Genomic DNA, 14,915 nt, shown 5'->3' on the forward strand with positions numbered 1-14,915 from the left:
AAGTTTTAACACCTCCTAACCAGTTATAACAACCAATATAGCAAGTTGTAACAACGTTCCAATACGTCATAAACACGTTAAGCCAAGATGTAACAACTTTATTACAAGTTGTAACAAGCGGAAAATAGAGACAGTTTCGGTTTGTGTTTCCAGGGCAAAGATTGAGAAAAGATGTACAGGCTCGTAAGTGTTAGCGTAAGTGCTTTCGTGAATCTGGTCCAAAGTTCTGAAGGATTCCTTACACAGGTTCCTGAAGGCAGTTCTGATGTTAGCCAGCCTCGCATAGGCCGCTGATGTTATTCTTTTGATGTGGGCTTCAGGAGACAGGTTTGGTGTGATATCAACTCCTAGATCTTTCTCTCTGTCCGTTTCATGAAGGACTTCATCTCCCATTCGGTATCCAGTGATTGGCCTCCTAGTTCCTCCTGCTAGTTTCATTACCTTACATTTACCTGGGTTGAACTTTAGTAGCCATTTGTCGGACCATTCCTTCAGTTTGTCTAGGTCATCTTGTAGCCTCATACTATCCTCCTCTGTCCTGATCCTCCTCATATAATTTTTGCATCATCAGCAAACATCGAGAGGAACGAGTCAATTCCTTCTGGGAGATCATTTACGTATATCAGAAAGTGTAGGTCCAAGGACTGATCCCTGTGGGACTCCACTGTGACTCCCCGCCACTCCGAGACCTCACCCCTCACGGTGACTCGCTGTGTCCTGTTGCTTAGGTACTTCTTATCCAGTGGAGTACCTTCCCTTTCACTCCTGCCTGCATCTCCAGTTTGTGCACTAGTCTCTTATGTGGTACTGTGTCAAAACCTTTCTGGCAGTCCAGAAATATGCAGTCTGCCCAGCCCTCTCTCTCTTGTCTGATTTTTGTTGGCTGGTCATAGAACTTAATTAATCCTGTTAGGCATGATTTGCCATCTCTGAACCCATGTTGATGTTGTGATACAAAGGTCTTCCGCTCCAGATGTTCCACTAGCTTTTTTCGCACAATCTTTTCCATCATCTTGCATGGAATGCAAGTTAGGGAGTGTTAGCAAGTTATTGTACTCACCTAATTGTGCTTGCGGGGGTTGAGCTTTGGCTCTTTGGTCCCGCCTCTCAACTGGTGTACAGATTCCTGAGACTACTGGGCTCTATCATATCTACATGTGAAACTGTGTATGGAGTCAGCCTCCACCACATTATTTCCTAGTGCATTCCATTTATTAACTACTCTGACACTGAAAAAGTTCTTTCTAATGTCTCTGTGGCTCATCTGGGTACTAATTTTCCACCTGTGTCCCCTTGTTCGTGTCCCACCCGTGCTGAAGAGTCCACCCTGTCAATTCCCCTGAGAATTTTGTAGGTGGTTATCATGTCTCCCCTTACTCTTCTGTTTTCCAAGGATGTGAGGTTCAGCTCCTTTAGCCTTTTCTCGTAGCTCATTCCTCTCAGTTCCGGGACGAGCCTGGTGGCATACCGCTGAATCTTCTCTAACTTTGTCTTGTGTTTAACTAGGTATGGACTCCAGGCTGGAGCTGCATACTCCAGGATTGGTCTTACATAAGTGGTATACAGGGTTCTGAAAGATTCCTTACACTAGTTTCTAAAGGCAGTTCTTATGTTGGCCAGTCTAGCATATGCCGCTGATGATATCCTTTTGATGTGGGCCTCTGGGGACAGGATCGGTGTGATATCAACCCCCAGATCTTTCTCTCTATTTGACTCTTGCAGGATTTCCCCTCCCAGATGATACCTTGTGTTCAGCCTCCTGCTCCCTTCGCCTAATTTCATCACCTTACACTTTCCTGAGATTAACTTTAGCAGCCATTTTCTAGACCATTCCACCAGTTTGTCCAGGTCATCCTGTAGTTTCTGTCTATCTTCATCCGTCTTGATTCTTCTCATAATTTTTGCATCATCAGTAAACATTGAGAGGAATGAGTCTATACCCTCTGGAAGATCGTTTACATATATTAGAAACAGGATGGGTCCAAGTACTGAGCCCTGTGGGACTCCGCTGGTGACATCTCGCCACTCTGATGTCTTCCCCCTCACCGTTACTCGCTGTTTCCTGTTGCTTAAGTACTCCCTTATCCACTGGAGCACCTTCCCTTTTACTCCTGCCTGTTGCTCCAAATTTTTTTTAACAGCCTTTTATGGGGTACTGTGTGAAAGGCTTTCTGGCAGTTCAGGAAAATGCAGTCGGCCCACTCTACTCTTTCCTGCCTAATTTTTGTTGCCTGGTCATAAAATTCTATTAAACCTGAGAGGCACGATTTACCATCCCTGAACCCATGTTGGTGGTGCGTTACAAAGTTATTTCCCTCCAGATGCTCTACGAGCCTTTTCCTCACGATCTTCTCCAGCACCTTGCATGGTATTGTGTACATGGTGTGGTGTACAGGATATGGTGTACAGGATATGGTGTACAGGGTATGGTGTACATGGTATGTTGTACAGGGTATGGTGCACAGGGTATGGTGTACATGGTATGTTGTACATACCATGTACAACACACCCAGTATGGTGGCCAGGGGACACTATATTCCCTCCCCACACCCAGTATGGTGGCCAGGACACTATACTCCCTCACCATACCCAGTATGGTGGCCAGGACACTATACTCCCTCACCACACCCAGTATAGTGGCCAGAACACTATACTCCCTCACCACACCCAGTATGGTGGCCAGGGGACAGTATACTCCCTCACCACACCCAGTATGATGGCCAGGGGACACTATACTCCCTCACCACACCCAGTATGGTGGCCAGGACACTATACTCCCTCACCACACCCAGTATGGTGGCCAGGGGTCACTATACTCCCTCACCACACCCAGTATGGTGGCCAGGGGTCACTATACTCCCTCACCACACCAAGTATGGTGGCCAGGGGTCACTATATTCCCTCACCACACCCAGTATGGTGGCCAGGACACTATACACCCTCACCATACCCAGTATGGTGGCCAGGGGTCACTATACTCCCTCACCACACCCAGTATGGTGGCCCGGGGACACTATACTCCCTCACCACACCCAGTATGGTGGCCAAGGGGCACTATACTCCCTCACCACACCCAGTATGGTGGCCAGAGGTCACTATACTCCCTCACCACACCCAGTATGGTGGCCAGGAGACACTATACTCCCTCACCACACCCAGTATGGTGGCCAGGACACTATACTCCCTCACCACACCCAGTATGGTGGCCAGGGAACACTATACTCCCTCACCACACCCAGTATGGTGGCCAGGGGTCACTATACTCCCTCACCACACCCAGTATGGTGGCCAGGACACTATACTCCCTCACCACACCCAGTATGGTGTCCAGGGAACACTATACTCCCTCACCACACCCAGTATGGTGGCTCGGGGACACTATACTCCCTCACCACACCCAGTATGGTGGCCAAGGGGCACTATACTCCCTCACCACACCCAGTATGGTGGCCAGGACACTATACTCCCTCACCACACCCAGTATGGTGGCCAGGGGTCACTATACTCCCACACCACACCCAGTATGGTGGCCAGGACACTATACTCCCTCACCACACCCAGTATGGTGGCCAGGGAACACTATACTCCCTCACCACACCCAGTATGGTGGCCCGGGGACACTATACTCCCTCTCCACACCCAGTATGGTGGCCAGGGGACACTATACTCCCTCACCACACCCAGTATGGTGGCCAGCGGACACTATATACTCCCTCACCACACCCAGTATGGTGGCCAGGGGACACTATACTCCCTCACCACACCCAGTATGGTAGCCAGGGGACACTATACTCCCTCACCACACCCAGTATGGTAGCCAGGGGACACTATACTCCCTCACCACACCCAGTATGGTAGCCAGGGGACACTATACTCCCTCACCACACCCAGTATGGTGGCCAGGGGTCACTATACTCCCTCACCACACCCAGTATGGTGGCCAGGACACTATACTCCCTCACCACACCCAGTATGGTGGCCAGGGGACACTATACTCCCTCACCACACCCAGTATGGTAGCCAGGGAACACTATACTCCCTCACCACACCCAGTATGGTGGCCAGGGAACACTATACTCCCTCACCACACCCAGTATGGTGGCCAGCGGACACTATACTCCCTCACCACACCCAGTATGGTGGCCAGGACACTATACTCCCTCACCACACCCAGTATGGTGGCCAGGGAACACTATACTCCCTCACCACACCCAGTATGGTGGCCAGGGAACACTATACTCCCTCACCACACCCAGTATGGTGGCCAGCGGACACTATACTCCCTCACCACACCCAGTATGGTGGCAGGGACAGTGAGACACTCTACCTCTCCCACCATCACCTTTAAGACAGGTGACATTCCTTAATTAGAAACCTGCACCTTGAATTCTCCGCATCAGATTGCTCGCTTATTTTAATCACTGTGGCCCACTTGATGGTCCAGGGCCCGTCACTGTGGCCCACTTGATGGTCCAGGGCCCGTCACTGTGGCCCACTTGATGGTCCAGGGCCCGTCACTGTGGCCCACTTGATGGTCCAGGGCCCGTCACTGTGGCCCACTTGATGGTCCAGGGCCCGTCACTGTGGCCCACTTGATGGTCCAGGGCCCGTCACTGTGGCCCACTTGATGGTCCAGGGCCCGTCACTGTGGCCCACTTGATGGTCCAGGGCCCGTCACTGTGGCCCACCTGATGGTCCAGGGCCCGTCACTCGTGGCCCACTTGATGGCCCAGGGCCCGTCACTAGTGGCCCACTTGATGGTCCAGGGCCCGTCACTGTGGCCCACTTGATGGTCCAGGGCCCGTCACTGTGGCCCACCTGATGGCCCAGGACCCATCACTGTGGCCCATCTGGTGGCCCAGGACCCATCACTGTGGCCCACCTGATGGCCCAGGACCCATCACTGTGGCCCACCTGATGGCCCAGGACCCATCACTGTGGCCCATCTGGTGGCCCAGGACCCATCTGGTGGCCCAGGACCCATCACTGTGGCCCATCTGGTGGCCCAGGACCCATCACTGTGGCCCATCTGGTGGCCCAGGACCCATCACTGTGGCCCATCTGGTGGCCCAGGACCCATCACTGTGGCCCATCTGGTGGCCCAGGACCCATCACTGTGGCCCATCTGGTGGCCCAGGACCCATCCTTCTCTGGTACACCCATCCCTAAGAACCGGACCACCGGGATGCCAGAAGTCATCCCTATCCTCTGGAACTGATTTTATATTAGTTAAAAAAAACTGCTTAATTACAATTTATAATTCAAATAGAGGATTTAAGGGTTTAGATTTCCATTAATGAGGTTGTTGTTGTTGTTAAAGATTCGCTACCTGGAATGTAAAATTCCAAGTAGCACGGGCTATGGTGAGCCCGTAGGCCCTTAATTTAATGAGGGATAGAGCGACTCTTGAAGAGGTTGTCTCGGGCCTCCCTTAGCTAGAGGAATACACACACACAGGAAGCAGCCCGTAGCAGCTGTCTAACTCCCAGGTACCTATTTAGTGCTAGGTGAACAGGTACACTAGAGTGAAAGAAACTCTGCCCATATGTTTCCGCCTCCACCGGGGATCGAACCCGGACCCTTAGGACTTCGACCCCCCGTGCGTTTGGTACCAGGGAGTTAGACAGCTGCCTCCTGGGGATGTGTACTTGTGAGCCTTGTTGCATTGTGCAGGATTTTGTGTAAATATTCTGATGATTTTCTTCAATTTAATTCAAATTTCATGCTATCTTATTCTTATTCTTTGCTCGATATTCGCGGGTTTTGTTGAATACTTCATGTTCCTCTAACATGAGTCTAATTAATCCTCCTGTTGATCGTAGTGTCAAAATCATTTTTAAAGAAGTTTGGGGTTAAAATTTGTATTGTTATTTTTTGGGAATTTGTGACAGAAAACGGACATGGAGCATTCTCTAACAGAAAACGAAATAATGCAGCGGTAACATAACTAATGTGTCGTCAAGCTTTGTTGAGAGATCCTGTCAACTTGAACTTCTGGAGATCCTATCACAATACTATTTGGAGATCCTGTTGACTTGATCCCGGAGAGATCCTGTGATCATAGATGAAACACCGAGACCCGAAGCTAATTAACTCAGCATATTGGGTATAATGTTAACCTGTCATCAGTGTTTTATCTGTAATAGGTCTCTAGAGTGGTGTAGAAAATGCTTGACCTGAAGGTATTTTGGACTGTGTTTACAAGAGGCCCTCCCGCCCCGCCCCCTCTCTCTCTCTCTCTCTCTCTCTCTCTCTCTCTCTCTCTCTCTCTCTCTCTCTTTCTCTCTCTCTCTCTCTCTCTCTCTCTCTCTCTCTCACAAGATGGAGGAGTAGACACTTACGGTGGTTCGTTGTCTCCATTTAACAAGTCTATTCTGCCAATCTTGTGTCTGTGGTCGTCGGCAGTTTTCACATTTAAACTGAAATAAAAGAAACATTATGTTAATATTTTGATTCCTAAAAGAGAAATCATCGTGCCTCAGTCATCCTCGTCAGCGCTGCCAACAATATTATAATCATCGCGCCTCAGTCATCCTCGTCAGCGCTGCCAACAATATCATAATCATCGCGCCTCAGTCATCCTCGTCAGTGTTGCCAGCAATATTATAATTATCGTGCCTCAGTCATCCTCGTCAGTGCTGCCAACAATATTATAATCATCGCGCCTCAGTCATCCTCGTCAGTGTTGCCAACAATATTATAATTATCGTGCCTCAGTCATCCTCGTCAGTGCTGCCAACAATATTATAATCATCGCGCCTCAGTCATCCTCGTCAGTGTTGCCAACAATATTATAATCATCGAGTCTCAGTCATCCTCGTCAGTGCTGCCAACAATATTATAATTATCGTGCCTCAGTCATCCTCGTCAGTGCTGCCAACAATATTATAATCATCGCGCCTCAGTCATCCTCGTCAGTGTTGCCAACAATATTATAATCATCGCGCCTCAGTCATCCTCGTCAGTGCTACCAACAATATTATAATTATCGTGCCTCAGTCATCCTCGTCAGTGCTACCAACAATATTATAATCATCGCGTCTCAGTCATCCTCGTCAGTGTTGCCAACAATATTATAATTATCGCGCCTCAGTCATCCTCGTCAGTGCTGCCAACAATGTTATAATCATCGCGCATCAGTCATCCTCGTCAGTGCTACCAACAATATTATAATCATCGCGCCTCAGTCATCCTCGTCAGTGTTGCCAACAATATTATAATTATCGCGCCTCAGTCATCCTCGTCAGTGCTGCCAACAATGTTATAATCATCGCGCATCAGTCATCCTCGTCAGTGCTGCCAACAATATTATAATCATCGCGCCTCAGTCATCCTCGTCAGTGCTGCCAACAGTGTTATAATCATCGCGTCTCAGTCATCCTCGCCAGTGCTACCAACAATATTATAATCATCGCGTCTCAGGCATCCTCGTCAGTGCTGCCAACAATATTATAATCATCGCGTCTCAGTCATCCTCGTCAGTGCTGCCAACAGACACGTTATAATCGTGTCTAAGTCATCAGTGTTGCCAGCTGGCGCACTATAATTATTGTTATTATCTTCTTGATTAGTTGATCAGAATAGATTAATAGATTGGTTACTGTATTAGTAATACATTTGTGTTTATATATAAAGTTTAATGCAGATGATATGTCAAGTTCACTCACTCCTCATTACTTATGGAATGGAAATGGGTTCTCACGGGAGGGTGAGACGGCCATGGGGAATGAAAATGGGGTAGATGATTATATGAGTGGGAGAGGAGGGGGGGGGGGGGTGGGGGGAGGGCTCGTGATGGATCAACCCGTCCTCTTAAAAATAATGTCACTTTTCGCTGGTATACGCGCTTTGGCCAAATTTGGACGTAATTTGAAATGAAATCGACTCACAAAAGTGACGTTCTGTTCCGTTTTCTGTTGGAGTCGTCCGGCGTACGCGCAGAGGTTATAAGAGGACTCTTTAAATTAACGTTTTTCATAACGTTTTGAAACTTTATGAGAATTTCCTGCCCTCCTAACCTATCAGAGAACCCTTAACTTACTGTTGTTGAAAAAAAATCCCAAATTTATTTTCATTTTTTTTTCAATTTTCAAATTACGTCCAAATTCGGCCATACGGGCAAACGGCCAAAAGCGACGTTCTTTTTAAGAGGACAGGTTGATCTGGATGGTGTGAAGGGGGGGGGGGTCATTGAAATGGGATGTGGGGGTCGTTGAAAGGGGTATGGCATGGGGAAGGAGGGTGGGAGGGGGCAAGATTCAGTGTATATAGAGGAAGCAGATTTAATTTTTTTTTTAACCAGCCTCCACCCCAGTTTACCCCAGTATACACCAGCCTCCACCCCAGTTTACCCCAGTATACACCAGCCTCCACCCCAGTTTACCCCAGTATACACCAGCCTCCACCCCAGTTTACCCCAGTATACACCAGCCTCCACCCCAGTTTACCCCAGTATACACCAGCCTCCACCCCAGTTTACCCCAGTATACACCAGCCTCCACCCCAGTTTACCCCAGTATACACCAGCCTCCACCCCAGTTTACACCAGGTAGATATGATGAGAGAAAATAGATAAGTCAGTACCTCAGAGGAGCGACAGTTGGAAAGGCGGGGTCCAAGAGCAAGACTTACCATCTTGGAGGCATAAATAGGCGAGTACACAACTAACATCACCCCTCCGTAAGTGAACTTGTGAGTGTTGACCAGACCACACACTAGAAGGTGAAGGGACGACGACGTTTCGGTCCGTCCTGGACCATTCTCAAGTCGATTGTGATTCGACTTGGGAATGGTCCAGGACGAACCGAAACGTCGTCGTCCCTTCACCTTCTAGTGTGTGGTCTGGTCAACATAATTTAGCCACGTTATTGTGACTCATCGCCTGCAACTTTTGAGTGTTCATTCCATAGATTTATTGATGTGGTCGCCTCGCCCTCGTTTCTGATGTTGTGTCGAGTAGCGCGACAATCTGATGTTTATCGGTAGACTATTGGACAGGACCGTCAGTACAATCGACCAGTACCAACCCGTCCTTATAATAACACGACGTATTTTGACGTATACTTTACTTAAGGTCATAAACTCGTACAAGAAAATGGTGGCTGTTTGCGAAATTGACATAATGACGTTATGTTTTCTGTTCGTGGGTCCTCTGGTTGGTTAGGATAGGGCAATTTAGTGTGGGAGTTTCTTGACGTTGGGAACGCTCGTCATGACAGGCTGTTGAATCAAATACAACTGCCGGGTATGGCAAGCCGATGGGCAGTGTTACTTCTGATGCCTCAGTCCACCTAGCAGTAAATATGTTTATGGGAGTTAGGCAACTATTGTGGGTGGTAACAGGGCAGGTTATCTTGGGATGATTTCGGCGCTTAGAGTCCCCGCGGCCCGGTCCTCGACCAGGCCGCGGGGACTTTTTGTTAGCCCCCCCCCCCCAGGAAGCACCCCGTAGCAGCTGTCTAACTCCCAGGTAACTATTTAGTGCTAGATGAACAGGAACATCAGGGCGAAAGAAACTGTCCATTTGTTCCGGCCTCCGCCGGGGATCAAACCCGGAACCTTAAAATTACGAATACCGAGCGCTGTCCACTCAGCCGTGAGGCCCCCTGTGGTAGGTCAGTAGTGAGGGTAGAGGGACCGTGACCAAGTTAACAAGCTGGTCACTGTCCGTGAAGCACCACTGGTGCTCGATGCCTCCACTCCTCTGGTCTTCACCGTACACACGACTTTACCTCACAGTTCTACTACACTTTTCCCTCTGAGAGATAAATTCATTTGGAATGTCAGGTATTCCGGTGTTCCTGAGGTCACTGTCCCTTTGTTCCCTGTCTCCTTGACGACGCTCTTCTCGTCACTAACACACACCTCAAGCTCCCCCGCGCCTCCTTGTGGTTCACCACAACATTCCTACAACATTCGGACCACCTCACCCCCAACATTCCAACAACATTCAGACCACCTCACCACCCACAACATTCAGACCACTTCACCCCAACATTCCTACAACATTCAGACCACTTCACCCCAACATTCCTACAACATTCAGACCACTTCACCCCAACATTCCAGCAACATTCGGACTAACATACCTCACAGATCCTCTTCACTTTCATAAGCGGTTTCCTAGGCCTTGATTATGCAAGCATTAATAATTCCTTTAACGAAACCTGTAGATCTTTACTCAATCATAGCAGCTTTGTATTTATTAAACCGTTTAAGAGCTCAAAAGCACTGTGAGGTTGTCTATAACAATTACAACCTTGAGTTGTGACGGTCCAAGCTTGTAAAATGTTTGATAAATGCAAATTAAGCCGCTGATCGAGGGAAGATGTACGGGTTTCGTAATAGAGTAGATGCTTCGTTTACACTGCATGGGATATCCAGTGTCCCAAGGCTCACGGACATACGGACGTGCAGTCAGAATTCGTCCTGGAGATCAAACTGGCGTACGTGGATGCTGCATCTCCCACAAGCGTCCGTGGATGATGCATCTCCCACAAGCGTCCGTGGATGATGCATCTCCCACAAGCGTCCGTGGATGCTGCATCTCCCACAAGCGTCCGCGGATGCTGCATCTCCCACAAGCGTCCGTGGATGCTGCATCTCCCACAAGCGTCCGTGGATGCTGCATCTCCCACAAGCGTCCGTGGATGCTGCATCTCCCACAAGCGTTCGTGGATGCTGCATCTCCCACAAGCGTCCGTGGATGATGCATCTCCCACAAGCGTCCGTGGATGCTACATCTCCCACAAGCGTCCGTGGATGATGCATCTCCCACAAGCGTCCGCGGATGCTGTATCTCCCACAAGCGTCCGTGGATGCTGTATCTCCCACAAGCGTCCGTGGATGCTGTATCTCCCACAAGCGTCCGTGGATGCTGTATCTCCCACAAGCGTCCGTGGAAGCTGTATCTCCCACAAGCGTCCGTGGATGCTGCATCTCCCACAAGCGTCCGTGGATGATGCATCTCCCACAAGCGTCCGTGGATGCTGCATCTCCCACAAGCGTCCGTGGATGCTGCATCTCCCACAAGCGTTCGTGGATGCTGCATCTCCCACAAGCGTCCGTGGATGATGCATCTCCCACAAGCGTCCGTGGATGCTGCATCTCCCACAAGCGTCCGTGGATGATGCATCTCCCACAAGCGTCCGCGGATGCTGTATCTCCCACAAGCGTCCGTGGATGCTGTATCTCCCACAAGCGTCCGTGGATGCTGTATCTCCCACAAGCGTCCGTGGATGCTGCATCTCCCACAAGCGTCCGTGGATGATACATCTCCCACAAGCGTCCGTGGATGATGCATCTCCCACAAGCGTCCGTGGATGCTGCATCTCCCACAAGCGTCCGTAGATGCTGCATCTCCCACAAGCGTCCGCGGATGCTGTATCTCCCACAAGCGTCCGCGGATGCTGTATCTCCCACCACGTCAAGCACAGGAGTGACATCCTCGTGTCCCCGAGATCTACATCAGAGGGTTGCCCCCTGGTAGCGTGACGTCGCTCAAGATTACGTCAGACTCCCCGGCCAAGAACTGGGTTCTCATTGGCTGGTTCTCTCGCCTCTAGAAACTATCGTTCTGGCTCTGTGACGTCACACCTTTCACGTCTAAAAGATAAACATAGAAACTTTCACGTATCTTCAGACTAATATAATGTTGCTAGCAATCTGACCCAACCTGACCTAACCTAACCTTCATCATATTCTCACCTAACCTCTCCAATAAGGAAGAAAATGCAATAATGTTGCCCATTTGACCGATTAAATGATCACAGTTGCTCGTTTGACCGATTATTTTGAAATCTGAGCTTTGTTTAACGTTTCAATTGTTTACCTGATAATTTCAGAAGACTTGAGCAGGTGAGTTTTTCCAGGTAGTTAGGAGGAGGCGAGGCAGGTGTGTATCTGACAGGTGTCTCAGAGCGACACATGTGCCAGCCCTCATTGGTCCACACGCTTCAGGTCACAGAAGTTTGGTATAAATTATTAATGATGGGTGTGTCATTTATGTGGGTCTGGTGAGGGCGGTTAGTCATGGTTTGACCTTTGATTTAATGTCTTGTGGATTCTGAGACTCTGTCTGTCTCTCTCTCTCTGTCTGTCTGTCTCTCTCTCTCTCTCTGTCTGTCTGTCTGTCTCTCTCTCTCTCTCTGTCTGTCTGTCTGTCTCTCTCTCTCTCTCTCTCTCTCTCTCTCTCTCTCTCTCTCTCTCTCTCTTGTTGACAGTATGCTTGTATGCCATATGCCTAGTCAGCCAAACCAAAGTGACTTAGTGTATGATCGATCAAGTGTATGACTAACCAGGTGTATCGCTGACCAGCAAGGTGTATGACTAACCAGGTGTATGACAGACCAGGTGTGTGACAGACCAGGTGTATGACCAGGTGTGTGACCAGGTGTGTGACCAGGTGTGTGAACAGGATGTGTGACCAGGTGTGTGACCAGGTGTATGACCAGGTGTGTGACCAGGTGTGTGACCAGGTGCATGACCAGGTGTGTGACCAGGTGTGTGACCAGGTGTATGGCCAGATGTGTGACCAGGTGTATGACCAGGTGTGTGACCAGATGTGTGACCAGATGTGTGACCAGGTGTGTGACCAGGTGTGTGACCAGGTGTATGACCAGGTGTATGACCAGGTGTGTGGCCAGGTGTGTGGCCAGGTGTGTGGCCAGGTGTGTGACCAGGTGTATGACCAGGTGAATGGCCAGATGTGTGACCAGGTGTATGACCAGGTGTATGACCAGGTGTGTGACCAGATGTGTGACCAGGTGTGTGACCAGGTGTATGACCAGGTGTGTGACCAGATGTGTGACCAGGTGTGTGGCCAGGTGTGTGACCAGGTGTGTGACCAGGTGTATGGCCAGATGTGTGACCAGGTGTGTGACCAGGTGTGTGACCAGGTGTATGGCCAGGTGTATGGCCAGATGTGTGACCAGGTGTATGACCAGGTGTGTGACCAGATGTGTGACCAGATGTGTGACCAGGTGTGTGACCAGGTGTGTGACCAGGTGTATGACCAGGTGTGTGACCAGGTGTGTGACCAGGTGTATGGCCAGATGTATGACCAGGTGTATGACCAGATGTGTGACCAGGTGTGTGACCAGATGTGTGACCAGGTGTGTGACCAGGTGTGTGACCAGATGTGTGACCAGATGTGTGACCAGGTGTGTGACCAGGTGTGTGACCAGGTGTGTGACCAGGTGTGTGACCAGGTGTATGACCAGGTGTATGACCAGGTGTGTGACCAGGTGTATGACCAGGTTTGTGACCAGGTGTGTGACCAGGTGTATGACCAGATGTGTGACCAGGTGTGTGGCCAGGTGTGTGACCAGGTGTGTGACCAGGTGTATGGCCAGATGTGTGACCAGGTGTGTGACCAGGTGTGTGACCAGGTGTATGGCCAGGTGTGTGACCAGGTGTGTGACCAGGTGCACAAGAGTACGGAGACTATTTTAGAGTCACGGGGTGGCGACAAGATGGGGGTCCAGATCAATACTTCGCAGGTGACTAGCGAGCACCTCTGGGTGTCCCCCCCCCCTCCCTCACCCCCTCACACCCCCCTAACCCCCTTACCCCCCTCAGGTACCCCTCACCCCCCTATATACACAACCATGTAGGCCTACCTTACAGGGTATAATTGGGCTGTAAACCTACGTTACTAGGTGTAGGGAAGACACGTGGGAGGGAGGGGAGGCAGGAGACCTTCCTACCCACCACACCTGACCCACCATCAACACCACCACAACCACCAAGAACACCAACAACACCACCAACACCAACACCACCACCAACATCATCACCACCACCACCACTAACAACATCACCACCAACATCACCAACACCACCACTAACAACACCACCACCAGCATCACCAACACCACCACTAACAACACCACCACCAGCATCACCACCAACACCACCAACAACACCACCACCAGCATCACCAACACCACCACTAACAACACCACCACCAGCATCACCACCAACACCACCAACAACACCACCACCAGCATCACCACCAACACCACCAACAACACCACCACCACCAGCATCACCACCAACACCACCAACAACACCACCACCAGCATCACCACCAACACCACCACCAGCATCACCACCAACACCACCAACAACACCACCACCAACATCATCACCACCACCACCACTAACAACATCACCACCAACATCACCAACACCACCACTAACAACACCACCACCAGCATCACCAACACCACCACTAACAACACCACCACCAGCATCACCACCAACACCACCAACAACACCACCACCAGCATCACCAACACCACCACTAACAACACCACCACCAGCATCACCACCAACACCACCAACAACACCACCACCAGCATCACCACCAACACCACCAACAACACCACCACCACCAGCATCACCACCAACACCACCAACAACACCACCACCAGCATCACCACCAACACCACCACCAGCATCACCACCAACACCAACAACACCACCACCAACAACAACACCACCACCACCAGCATCACAACTACTAACACCAACAACAACACCAACAACACCACCAACAACACCACCACCAACAACAACACCGCCGCCACCACCAACAACAACACCACTATCAACACCAACAACACCACCAACAACACCGCCACCAACAACAACACCACCACCAACATCATCACCACCACCACCACTAGCAACACCACCAGCATTACCAACACCACCACTAACAACACCACCACCAACAACACCACCAACACCAGCATCACCACCAACACCACCACCACCAGCATCACCACCAACAACACCACCACCAGCATCACCACCAACAACACCACCACCACCAACAACACCAACAACAACACCAACAACACCACCAACAACACCACCAACAACAACACCGCCGCCACCAACAACAACAA

General features: G+C 50.2%; 1 protein-coding gene across 3 annotated transcripts in view; it reads right to left on the reverse strand.

Annotated features, from left to right (window-relative positions):
- Dhit (Double hit) overlaps positions 1-14,915 on the reverse strand; it is a 251,234-nt gene that overhangs the window by 43,513 nt on the left and 192,806 nt on the right. For all 3 annotated transcript variants that reach the window (XM_045740980.2, XM_045740981.2, XM_045740982.2), the window contains one exon: positions 6,342-6,419. In XM_045740980.2, coding sequence (XP_045596936.1) covers positions 6,342-6,419 — 78 coding nt within the window. The remainder of the gene's footprint in view (positions 1-6,341; positions 6,420-14,915) is intronic.

The sequence above is a fragment of the Procambarus clarkii genome, chromosome 19 (assembly GCF_040958095.1).
Source record: "Procambarus clarkii isolate CNS0578487 chromosome 19, FALCON_Pclarkii_2.0, whole genome shotgun sequence".
NCBI lineage: Eukaryota > Metazoa > Arthropoda > Malacostraca > Decapoda > Cambaridae > Procambarus > Procambarus clarkii.